The sequence below is a fragment of the Peromyscus eremicus genome, chromosome 7, assembly GCF_949786415.1.
Source record: "Peromyscus eremicus chromosome 7, PerEre_H2_v1, whole genome shotgun sequence".
In the NCBI taxonomy this organism is placed as follows: domain Eukaryota; kingdom Metazoa; phylum Chordata; class Mammalia; order Rodentia; family Cricetidae; genus Peromyscus; species Peromyscus eremicus.
In genome coordinates, this window is record NC_081422.1 from 36,862,319 (window position 1) to 36,875,538 (window position 13,220).

Sequence of the window (13,220 nt, forward strand, 5' to 3'; positions counted from 1 at the left end):
CGAGAACGAAGAACTTGTTTTGGACTATGCTTCTCCCAAGGCAATAGCTATCTTTTGGGACCAGAGACACTCTCCGAATGACCTCTGAGTTCACACCTAGGCCCAGCTTTTGTGGTTCCACAGTAGCTTACTCTAGAACCTCTGACATCTACAGCCAGCTTTCTCAAACCAGTCCACGCACTGAGTCAAGGCTTCACCTGTCCCATAGCAGACCCTGTGTTCCCTTCCCTGCAGAGTCTGGCCTCCATATTCTTCCCTGTGGGGCTTATTTGTAATACCCTCCTCATAGCATCCTTACCTGCTCAGGATCTGGGCAATTACAAAATCTAGTTTATTATACCCAATCTGGAATCATGTCCTGATATTTCCATCAAGGTTTTCTTCCAAACTGACAGTCAGTCCCCTTGGCACTCATCCTCAGCTTTTCATGGTAGTCTGGCCAGTACCGGGATTGTTTGATAATCTTCCCTGAAACTTCAAGATCCTTAATTGTCTCCGATACTGTCTTATTCCCAGGAAAAGCTAGCTCATTGTCCCTTGGTATTGCCTGTTGATTGGATGACTGACTGGATGATAGTTGGAAATTAAATGCTTGCAGACAGACAACAGAACAGAATATCCTGGAATTCTGAGAGTAGCATGGCACACATTCCAGTGCAGATCAATAATGGTTGGGATGCCCTGGGCCCTTCTTATAACAGAACCCAGTGCTTTCTAGTCTCAGATTCACCTTCCCAGCAACTCTATGGTATTTTGGTTTCTGTACTCATCACATACACAGAGTGAGCTAGACAGCGTTAACCAGATGCCTACATTCACAGACTAGCAATAGGTGGAGGAGGGATTCAAATGAGATCTGTCAATGCCCCATGGCCACTAATGGCCATTCCCATGGGTGGCTCTGGCCTTTGAAAAGGGACCATCCCAAGAAGTGTGTGGTCTTGGTGGCTTCCTTGGAAGGCAGGACTTTTTTAACATTGTTTAAAATCAGCCCCCTAGAACGATATTCCAGAGACGTGGCCTTGCCGGATAGAAGTCCACACATAAACACTTGGACACACAGTGGCTCTCAACATATTGTGGGGTAATAATTCATGCCAAAAGAAAGGCAAGTGCCTGCTCTCCTTCATTTTACTCCTTTCAAAGGGAGAGCATGAACAGGTAAATCTGTTGCATATTTTACCGAGGCTGCAAGCAGACTGTAAGGGTGACCGTATGATTTATTGTCCAAGTCGGGACACGTTGAGAATATGAGCTATCTAAAAATAACTAACAAGCATTTGTGGGTCTCTCTACAAGAAATCCTGGGTGGTCAGGGACACTCTGCACTCCTTATTGTACATACAGTCTGTGGTTGTTTTCCATTTGACCCAATGCACTGTTCATTCTTTCATTCACCATTCATTCATTCATTCATTCATTCATCAAGAACATATCCTGTGCTGGCCCTGGGAAGACGAGCCCCACCCTTATGAAGTCTTCCCTGCAGTCAAGGTGGGAAGTGAACAGATAAGCAATAAGCGAATACTATAAGGCTGCGAGCGGTACAGCCTAGAAAGAGAAATAAAATAGGCTCGGGTGGGAGGGAGGAGTCCTCTCTGAGGGAGCCTGGGGACAGAGCACCACAGGGGAGGGAACAGATGCTCTGACTCCAGGGTGGACACAAGCTGGGGAGGCTTGGGAAGCAGAAATAAAAGATTCTAGGGCAATAGATCACACCGGGCCTTGAGGCTCCAGGGAACCTGAAATTTATTCTGTGATAGGAAGTTGCTAAAAGGCTCATGCAGAAGGAATCTGTGGTCTAATTTGCATTTTAAACATGAATCATTCTGGCCACTGTCGAGACACAAGAACGGGGAAAAAGGAGATCAAGCTATTGCCACCCCACAGGAGGGAAGCGAGAGGATGGATGTGTTGGTTTGAATGAGAATGTCCCCCATAGACACTGGCATTTGAATACTTGACCTCAGTTGGTGATGCTCATTGGGGAGGCGAAGGAAATGTGGCCTTCCTGGAAGAAGTATGTCACCGGAAGATGGGCCTTGAGGTTTCAAAGCCATTGGTCATTCCCAGTTTGCTCTCTCGGCTTGGTGTTTGCCATTCAAGATGTGAGCCCTCAATTTCTGCTCCCGACACCAGGCCTTCATTTGGTCTTTTACCACAGCAATAGAAAAGTAACTAACAGAGTGCAGCTGTGGGTCAGGGTGGTAACAATGGCATTGGGATCTGTGAGGTAGATCCAGGTAACACAGTATCTCTAGGATCTGTGTGTAAGGGGGCACTGGTGTGTATGGCAGAAAAGACTGGGATACAACTGGTTTCAGGCAGCCCACTCTAGGCTTTGGTGTCCAAGTACCTACAAGTCATTGCTTAGACTTTGGACAGGAGGACCAGGCCATGTTGGTCCTTGTGAAGACCCAAGTGCACTTACCTTTGGCTCTGTGATCTTCCTCCTTGGGGCATTTCCCCCCTTCCCACCACTTCCGCTTCAGAATCTCCAGACGGTTGTTCTCCTGAAGCTGGAGGATGGCCAGATCAAACTCATCCCGGAACACTGAGCCTACAGGGTCAAAGGAAAGCCCAGGGCAGGATGTCAGTGTTCTCCTAGGTGCACTGAGCTCCCCTTGCCAGCATACGTCCTGGCCACTCGGTCCACTTAAACCCTGGGAGGGGCACAGACACAGCAGGTAGTCCCCAAGGCCACGCTCCTCTAGTTCCATCTTCTCCGCTAAAAGAAGGGCCTTCTGGTTTACACAGACATCTCAGCTCTTCCACTGTCCCTTCTGTTACATGTCTAACACGGTCATCTTACAACCAAAGACCCCAGCATGGGCCAAGTAATGGCTTCTCTGACATTTGTGTGCCACCCGTCTCTCTGGCTGGCACCCTCACTTTCTAATTTAAAGAGTGGGCCTCTCAGAATTCAGTGACCTGCACAACGACACTCAGGAAATTGGGTGTAGATCCGCCTATTAGCTTCTAGGAAGCCACCATGAATGTTCCTCTGACACAAACCTCTCAGTAGTTGTCCAACTTCTACTTCACATTTATTCATTTCTTGGGCACCTGTAACTGTTGCTACATTACACTTGACAACCATTCACCATAACCAGCCACCCACCCCTGAGAAAAGAGCTAACCAGAGCATCCTCTCATCCATCCGCATTCAGAGGCCAGTCACCAGGTGTCCCCAACGCTCACAGCTGAGTCCACCAGAGCCTACCTCCCTGTCTGTCACCCTGTTGCCCCTGTTCCATCAAACAGAAGGCTTCTTTTTGTTGAGTACAATTCTCTTTAAACTTTTCCAATAGAATACAGTCAAGGAGCTTTGGGTCTAGAATGCAGGTTTAATCACAAAAACAGGATTAAATGAACGCAGGGAAAGCTCAGTGTCCTACAACAGGTAGAGGCCCGCGATCATTAAGATAAAGCAGCCAAGAGACTTGGAAAACAATTTAGTTGCCCAGTTTGCTTTCCCAAGTACCACAAAGATCCTATGTGGACAGGCACCTCTGAGAACACCTATGACATTGGATATAGGAGGAAGCCTGGACCAACCAATGGGGGCTTTTCACATTTAATGTGTATAGGAAATCACCTAAACATTCTGTTAACTAGATATTCCGATCCAGTGGGTTTGGGGCAGGGCCTGAGATTCTGCTTTTCTGACAAGCTCTAAGGCAATACCCAGGCTGCTGGGCCATAGACTATCCAACTGTATGGTAGAGTCCTCCCTTCTTTAGGCATAGCGATGCTGAGTGAACCCAGGACGAGTCTGCGGCCTAGAATGTGTTTCTGTCATGGCCATCCATGGACAGTCATCTGTAGAACGGGTGTGCAATACACACCTTAGTGAACCAGCACATCAACAAGTTGCCCTGCAGATGTGGACAGATGTTAGGCTAATACCATCAAGATTTAGAGACAGTGTTTCACTGCGGCAAGGCACTTCCATTCACACTCAGTGTACCAGGAGCTGCACTGAAGGCTCTTCTGTTGGGTCCCTGCTGGCTTTCTCAGCTCCAGAGCCATCTGACTCAGTTTCCATCTTTCCTTACTGTTTCTCTTCATTTCCCTGGGTCCAATCACATCGCTCATTCTGTACTGACTCTTCTCCCTCTCACTGGAAGAATGGCATGCAGGTATATCCTTAGACAACTGAAATCTTGCCTCATCAGTGGGTTACAGAAGGTTCCTCCCAGCCTCTCCATAGCCCACCTCCACCCACCTATCTAGTCCTGTCTAGCTGAGATCTGTTCTGGAAAGTACTGCCTTTGGAGATAAGTATCTTAGGCTTGTCTTTCTGGTTTATGACCCTGGACAAGTAGCCTAACTGCTCTAAATCTCCCTTGTATTCTCTGCAGCATGACCATAACCAAATCTACCTCTCACATGGCACAATTAAATGAGATAACACCTAGAACAATATCATGACAGGTGCAGGACAAAGGCCTTTCTCTCCATTTTTTTCCTTGGTTAGCAATGAAATTTTCTAAAACTGGTCTCTTTCCCCTCAACTATGTGTGGTCAAGTTCCCAGTGAAAGGAAGCATTTGACATTTAGGTTAAATTTATCGAGTCACTAGAGCATTACCAAGGTGCACCCCAAGTTCATTTCATGATCTACCCCACCATCTTGAAAGAAAATGTCAGCTAGTACATTTCCCAAAGAGGTCCAGAATCTGTAGTATTAGTGTGCACTGCTAAAACGTTGACGGTAAACAGAGCCTCTGAAGGCTTGCCAGGGCACAGAGTGAAGCCTCCAGTTTACAACTGCTGGGGTCAGAACTGACTGTATTCGGGGATGACTTTCATTACTGCCTCTGTTCATTTGCTGTTTTTTAATCAGTGTTTTAAGAAGGAATTTGCTTTTACCAAAAAACACTGGGAACTATAGGAAAAATGAGAAGGACACTAATATTCCCCAAGGAAGGCTAAGTATGAGACGTCTAGGGAAGGCACCATATTAGCTACAGGTCTAACCCTCACAGTGACTCCCTGAGTAGATATGGGCAACTTAATTCTATTACTTGGCTAACCGAGACTGGGAGAGTTAAAGCACCTATCTAAGGCACCATGGCCAGGTCTCCCTGACTCCAAGTCCATGCTCATTATATGCCAAGCTGTAAATAAATTCTGTAGTTTATAACACTTCCAGTCAGGGAAAGACCAATCCAGGGTGTGAAATCTGACTACAAGGTCTGCATGCCAGAGATCAGAGCTCTCACATGGTCTAATGTCTCTACTTCTAGATTCTTCTGTGTGCCACCTTATTCAGGAACACCCTTACACCAGGACAGCTTGACACAGCGGCCCACATCAAATCACCCAGACGATGTGTTTAGGTCCCTCACAATCACAACAGCTAAACATGGCTCCTTATTTTCTGGTAGTGGAGCGATCAGCAAAGCGAATGTCCTTTAAAAAGCACAGCTGTGGCACCATTTTAGAAGCCAAACAACTTATTCTCCTATAACAAAACCAGATGGCACCCAATAAATGTATTGTACACCAGTGCCCATTCTCCATGACCCATATCAAGTAGGAGTAGACAGAGCAGTGAAATCTACATAGAATTTGAAAGCCACCATGTGCAATCTTGTCAATAAATGACAAAGAGCAAGATGTGTTCATCTCCGTGATTCTACCTCGTCCCTCTTCCCACTGTTAGTCCAGACATTCATCACCAGAGAAACGGCCAAGGTGCCAAGAACCAAGAGACAAGAACAAGGCCTAAAGTCTCCGCTAGGATGTCAATATTCTTCATTAACTAGAATTATCCTTGAATGGTGAGTGGATGAAATAGCCAGTCAATTAGTTCCTTAATTACTGACTAGGGAGCTGGAGAGATGGCGGAGTCAGTCAGTAAAGGACTTGTGCAAACATGAGGACCGGAATTCAGATCTTCAGCACCCAGGTAAAAAGCAAGGTGTGGTGGTGCACTCCTGTATTCCTGGTAATGAGGAAGCAGAGACGGGGGATCACTGGGATTAAACTAGCCAAAACAGTGAGCATCAGATTCAGTGAGAGATCCCATTCCAAAAACTAAGATGGAAAGTAATTGAGGAAGACATCCATTGCCAACCTCTGGCCTCCACATGTGTGCATGTACACACACACACACACACACACACACACACACACACACACACACTTCTGCTTAGAAGCACACATGTTTGATTGTTTTTTTTAAACCATAAGAAAGCATACCTAAAGTCACTCTCAGCCCTGTTGGTTCTAGAAACAGGGGTTAATGGATTCCAGCCCACATTCAGTGGTTTGGACTACCCTGACCCTGCCTGGAGGAAGCTATACCCAAAGGCTGTTCCTCTCCTGCATACCGACTGGCATGCCAATCCCATAGCCCTTGGTGTCCAGCAGGCCCCCAATCTGAGTGAGGTTGCAGTTTCGCTGCCGATAGTACTCATTCATGGTGGACTCCAGCAGGAAGGCGTAGTTGGAATTCAACACCCTGGCAATCCCCTCCTCCGTGCTCTTCACAAACACACTCGGCTGCTTGGAATACATGTAATTCCACATGCGTTGGTAGGTCTGGTAACGGGAGTTCTGGGGAAATATCAGAAAGAAGCAGGATTGGGAAATGAGAAGGGAAATGTGGGCTTACAGAGGGAGGGAATTAAAGCCTGCCACTGTGCCCCACACCACAGCCAAGCACCCTCCCCTTCCTACTGTCTCAACTCAAGAGGGTCACTGCCTTTGCATCATGGAGGAGGGACCAGGGTCTTTAATAGGAGGTGAGGAAGGGACCTGAGGTACTATGAGTGCTGTGTACTGGGTTGATCACTGGTTTTGTCTCATCTGCCTCCAGGGTTCCTCCAGCACCAACTTCCTCATACTGGCAGAATTGAAATTCTGGTCATGTCCCTTCATGGTCCCTCAGTTAGAGGCAGTGCACTCAGGTTCATTCAAGACTAATAAAGAGACACCCCTGAAGAAGCAATACAGCTATTTCTACCCATCCTAAGCCAATGTATCAACTACACAACCCAGGGCTGGCTTCTGTTTTACAAATAATAAGAAGACAGAATTCTGGGGGTCGATCCAAACTCTATTTGTACAAAGCTTTCCCCTGTCCCCATGCCAACAGGCTCCGAGACGCCTATTGAAAACGGACCGAAGGTCTTGGGCTTATCTCATGTGAAAACCAGCTTCTTGGACGTTAGGTTGGTTAGACACCTGTGAGCCCCAGGGGAAATTTGCTTCCCTGGAGCTCTCGAAGCATATGAAAACTGCTATTCTGTGCGGCCTGCCTCTGTCAGCCTTGGTGATCAATCAGCTTGGCTGTCAGTGAACACTATACTGTGGCAGGGTCTTCTCCTGAGCCTTACAAGGCAATATCCCAAAGAACCCAAGAGTGCCTGCACCTGGAAATGCATCAGTCTAGGAGAAATGACTCCAGGTCATCTTCATTTAGTGTTCCTTAACTCTCGGTCATGTGCACATTATTTTCATTTGTGTGAGGATGTGCATATGTATGTGTTTATGTTTGTACATGTGTGTGTGTACAGGTGGATTTGAGATGTCTTCCTTTACTACTCTCCACCATGTGTTTTTGAGGCAGGGGTCTCTTCGGTGGGTCTGGGTCTCACTGATGGGCTATACTCCAGGCTAGTAAGCTCTGGATACTGTTTATCTCCACCTGTACTCCACCCTTAGCACTGGGTTACAGGTGTCATGGCCACACCCAGCTTTTCAGGTGGATGGTAGGGATCCAAACCCAGGTTTTCATGCTTGCAAAGCAAGCATTTTGCCCAGGGAGTCACCCCAGCCCCATGTTATTTTAATCTTGCTTTGTCTAAGTACCAACTATAAAAATCTAACTCACTTTTTAAAATTTAAATGGGCATATAAGCTCCATCCTATGCAGTCATGTAAACAAGACTACAAGTTTGATTCACAGCCTATAATGCAATAAAACAAACAGGAGACTATTATAAATTTAGAAGGTTCCATCACATTCGTTCTAAAATCATCCCAAGTACTAATAGCTGCTCAGGCACAACAATTTGGGATAGGTTGATATTCATACAAAATCCTCCTGGGACCTCATTCTGGGGGAAATTTTGTGGAACAGGAGAAAACTGAGCCCCATGAAGACCTCTAAGGTAGATGCTCAAAAGAGAGGATGAGATGAGCAGAGACATTCTGATCTGTAGCGCACCGCACCGTTTCTCCACTTCCTTCCGCCTGCCCCGCCCCCCGCGCCCCGCCCCCACGTTGGTGAGCAGTCACGCAGTGTTTACTTGGAAGAAAGTCATGCTGGAGCCTCCATGAATGGTGCCATACTCAATGGCGGTCTGATCAGCCAGGTCGTCCACGGACTCAATGGGCACTTCCATGCGCTGCACCGTCAGGAAGGCTGCCAGGTTGGCCGTGTAGGAGGAAATGATGATCAGTGTGAATGCCCACCTATGCAGGAAGAGACCAGGAAGGCATCATTGCCAGGGCACTCCCAGGAGCCTTGGGCCCCTGAGCCCAATCAGTCTATGACCCAGGAGAAAGCAAGTGTCTCTCTTAGAAAGAGATCTCGGCTCCATGTGGGGAGGGAAAGGATGCAGGACATACGATGTCAGGAGACATGAACTGAGTTTGTGAGTGTTGCCTGGGAGATGACAACTGGTTGTGGTCCCCGGCCCCCTTTGTTTCTGAAAGGTAATTTCTTGTTGTTATTCAAAAGATGGATAGTCCGTACACACCGGAGTCTGGGGACTCCAGGAGATGAGCCAGTGAACGAGGGAAGGGCTTTGTGCAGAGCTGGAGCAGGGTCAGCTTCCCCAGCCCCCACCACTCATGCTCAAGACAGTCTCCAGCTGCCTATCGCCCTGTGCAGAGTACCTAACATGAGAGACATCCACTACCTCAGCTAATCCCTACAACTCAGGGAGGCAACCCCACTCTCTCCAACTGCTGCAGGAAAGCAAAGAGAGGCTCTGGGAAGTAGCTTGATAAATCCCGACATAGTCACACAGAGCCAGTTCTCCGACCATAACAGCAGAAAGTCTTTAGTGAAGAGGAACTTGTGGAAAGCATCTTTGGACTGCTGAAAGTTGAAATTGGAAAATACCCTGACAAAGGGCAAGCTGCTTCAGACTTTAAAGAGTGTTCTATTGAATTGCTAGAATTCATTTGAAATTTGAATAATTCTGCAATGCGGGCAGCATATATGCCAAACAGCAAGTGTGTTCACTCTGGTAGGTTAAGCAAGATTTTCCCATCTGCTCATTAGGCTGCATCTACATCATTACTGCCTTGTGTGTTAAGGGGCTCAGTCACAGATCTCAGCGCAGATCGGGTGGAGAATCAACAACTCCAAGCCTGTGGCGTCTGAATTCGCAAGGCTTTACCCTGTATGCAGACACTGCTATGCCAATGCCCTGCATTTGTCATGGGACTCAGCAGCTGGTAGCTGCCAGGTGGATGTCTGAGACCAAGAAATTCCATTGTCCCCTTTGTAAGATTACCAAGAACTCCAGCTGGATGCCTTTCCTAAAGACACCCAATAGGACCATCCACCAACTCAATGGACTTTTATATACTTGACCACCAGGGAGGTGGATTCTTTGTTTGTTTGTTTGTTTGTTTGTTTGTTTGTTATTATTATGGTCACAATTCACCAAGGAGATATCAAGGAGAGCCCTGGTCTTTTCTGGCCTTCTTTATCTAATGAATGGGGATAACGACACCTGCTGTAAATGAGGTACTATGTCATCTGTGATCAGCAGTCTAGGAATGACTAGATGAATACAAGACTTAGAGAAATGTGGAGAGGCCTCCAGGCTGGCTAGGGGATAAAAATCATCTGGTTACCTCCCTGCTGCTTTCTCAAGCAGTGACCACTAAGTGACAGGCTTCCCTCCCAGTTCAGGACACACTCTCTGCACCCTCCTTCAGGTCTTTACACAGTTGGAGACAGTTTTCCTGTGACCACCCCTAGGGGCAAGCCCGAGTTTGGCAGCAGCCTGATGAGAAGCAGGGTTAATGTACCCTGAATGTAGACATGGCCTCAGAGCTGTCTGGGAGTTTCTCTCAGGCTCATAGCCACACTCTGGTGCCTGTTCTTTCCTGGGTGGCACGTGGCTATTTAGGGCCATGGTCATGAGGGCAAGGAGTCAGTCAGCTCCAGTAACCCAGTGCAGGCCGAGCTATCTCAAGGAGTTGATGGGTCTGTGCCCTTGTATCAAAGGGCGTTAGCAGTTGTAAAGCTGGCACTCTTCTGAGTGATGTGACATGTTCTGTCACTTGCTCTGGCTGGGAGGCCAAAGCAGATCATGGTGGTCCTGTCTTCTGTTCTCCCATTCTCCCAGGGGACTAACTAAACTTTGCTTATAATATCTAAGAACCCAAGGGGCAGAGAGACATGCTGATAACGATGGACAATGGGCTAGTACGAGTCTTTCATGGCAGCTCCCCTTTGTGGCTGAGTTCCCTTCCCAGCATGCCTTGGAACACTGTGACTCAGTCATCTGGGGCTTGCTATTTAGAGCAACACCCTGTAGGATGTGGGCTTCTAAAACTCTCTGGAGGAAGGCTTTCCTTGGGTGCCGTAGGGGAGACAACGGTAGATGAAAAAGGCAAAGAACAATGGCCCAGACACACGGTGGCAAAGAACACCCTTTGGAAGGAAAAACCCACGGAAATAAAATGAACACCCTCGGGTATTCCTCTTCCAAGTTTTCTCTAGACTTCAAGGGAGTTCTGTGACTGCCTCTGCTGAGACAATCTCCTCTCCTTGGAGACACCAAGCCCAATTCTGCCTGTTGATCTACTCAGTGACTTTTCTGCAATACCTGGGAACAGGCAAGCGTCTTGCCCAAGTGGCTTAAATCCAGCCATATTTAGTATTAATTAGGGGCAGCAAAAACTCTAGGTAGAAAAGGGTGTCCTTGTCTCAGCTAGTAGCCCCAGCTCTAGAAGCAACTCTGGTACCTGTGTCTAGACCAACTGTGTGACCTAGGTACTAGTAATCAATGGTGGAAATACCTCATCTCCTTTTCCTCGGGCTTAAACAGGCTGAGGAGGAGGAGGTGGGAGACCCAGGCTGAAGGTTCCAGAAGCTGCGGCAGTCAAACCTATTATAGCTTGCAGAGAGAGGACCCGATACTTGCATCTTGCAAATTGGCCTCTTTCGGCTGCATACGATCTTCATTTCCCCACAAGAGTCTAATACAAACGACTGGTTTGTATATAGATGCTGCAGGTTTTCAAAGAGCTTTCCTAAGGTTCAATCATTTGCCCATCTGAGAGTCTAAGAGTTTGCCCATTCCCATATCTCTTGAGAGAGACAGGCCAACCCCACAGAGTCAGGAACAAGGTGACAGAGGCTGAGAACAGAGAAGGGGCCTTCTTCTTCAGAGACGGTTCCTGCAGGGTCCTATTTGCATAAATCTGCATATGCTTTCTCTTGGCCCAGCTACTCAATCTCAGTCATTTTTCAGGTCAAGAGGCCTTCCCCCCCCCCCCCATGACCATCAAAGCTGTTTCCTTTGCTCTTTTTTTTTCTTAGTCTTGGCTCTTCTCTGTACCCAGACCCCAGAAGCAGGGCTAAGTGCTAGGAGAGAGTAAATAGTACTGGGCTTCATCCCCTTGTACCCTCCCTCCCACATCACATTGCCCACCACCTGGCTCCTGGCTAGGGTCTGTCTGGCAGGGTGGATCTTCCTGGTTGCTCCCCTTGCCATCAGAAAGGGTGGGTCTGTTTGGAACCCATCTCTAGTCCCTATTTCAGTCTAATCCCCTTGCCCTGGATCTGCCGCGGGACCTTACCAGACGCCGCTGACACAGCGGGTGGACAAGGCGCGAGGGGCGATGGTAGAGCCTTGCTGCATGAAGCCTCCGACCGGAAACCAGAGGCTGTTGCCTAGGGAGTACTGGTTGACCAGGAGGTTACACCGGCCCTGCGCACAAGGATGTGGACTGTACCACTCATAGGGAGTTAACCTGCAGGAGAGAAGACCACATTCCAGTGGTGAGGAGGGTAGACGTGGGCTGCTGGAGAGGGGCACAGCTCATACTCCTGGCTGTACCTGTATGATGGGGTCAGCTACTTCCCTTCGCTGTACTTGGATTCTTGGGTTTCTTTCTGCTATGGAAGGGGGTGGGGGAGGCTGGACCAGGTTGGTGCTTCTCCAACTCTTCATTCAATCGTTCAAATAAATACTTTCCTCCCCTAAGTAAACTCAGATGCCCAACTCTAGTATTCAAAATGACTCAAAGTGGTGCCTTTGACAGAAAGTTGGGAGCATCAGGGTAGGTACCCTGGAAGGGTCCTTGCTCTTTCACGGTGAATTCCTGAGGAGACCAGGGAAAGACCTCAAGGTCCCATAGGGCTATGATTTAAAAATCCCTTACCCTACCTAGTTCTATAGTTCTCAAACCTTGGACTACATCAGAATTGCCAGGAAGGCTTTTTTTTTTTTTTTTTTTTTTTTTTTTTAAGGCCCTGTCCAACAAGCCTGTGAATTGTATGTGGGCTAAGACCCTGTAAGGTCCTGAGTGGTGTGGATGGCACCAGTTCAGCATCCACGGTGACAGTCACTGACTCCTGCTTCGCAGAGGAAGTTTCTGAGATCCCAGCCTTAGAGATGCAGAGGTACAAGGACCAGGAGATTGAAATATTAGCACTCCCCCTGCTGTGAGGTAGCTCCTATGATGAGCCGGCTTGGGGATGGCTGCCTGGAGTTTCATTTTCCTGTTCTGAAATCTCACCCAGAAGTACAGCATATGAGAGAAAAAAAAAGTACAACCTGTCTAAATGAAGAGGTGTCGGGGCTTTAGAGTTCTCAATGCCCACATGTGTCTGAGAGCTTCCAGGAGCCTTTGCTCTCCATGGAACCCATGTGCAAACCACTGCCTCAGAGCAGAATATCCCAGGTTTGCATAGCACACAAATAGACAGTCTTACGATTAGCCCTTTAATACCTTTTCTATTTTCATTCTTTGAAATGGGTTCCCACTCTAGCCCAGGCTGGCCTGGAACTCATTCTGTAGCCCAGGTTAGCCTCCAACTCATGGCAGTCCTTCTGCCTCAGCCTCTTCCCACGGTAGACTAACACATTTTCTCGTGTTGTTGTTTTTGCTAATGCCAGATTTGGGACAGTGCGTGGGTGTGGTGACCACAGAGGAGGGCGCAGAGCTCATCAGGGCAGCTTTAGGTGAGTCAGGCTTGTGTGAACAAAACATTAACCTTAACAAAGCCCTAAG

The 13,220-nt window shown here is 47.8% G+C and overlaps 1 protein-coding gene across 2 annotated transcripts in view; it reads right to left on the bottom strand.

The window, feature by feature from the left end:
• Grik4 (glutamate ionotropic receptor kainate type subunit 4) overlaps positions 1-13,220 on the bottom strand; it is a 317,685-nt gene that overhangs the window by 14,016 nt on the left and 290,449 nt on the right. For both annotated transcript variants that reach the window (XM_059267676.1, XM_059267677.1), the window contains 4 exons: positions 11,784-11,957; positions 8,264-8,429; positions 6,341-6,566; positions 2,432-2,560 (listed from right to left, as the gene is read on the bottom strand). In XM_059267676.1, coding sequence (XP_059123659.1) covers positions 2,432-2,560; positions 6,341-6,566; positions 8,264-8,429; positions 11,784-11,957 — 695 coding nt within the window. The remainder of the gene's footprint in view (positions 1-2,431; positions 2,561-6,340; positions 6,567-8,263; positions 8,430-11,783; positions 11,958-13,220) is intronic.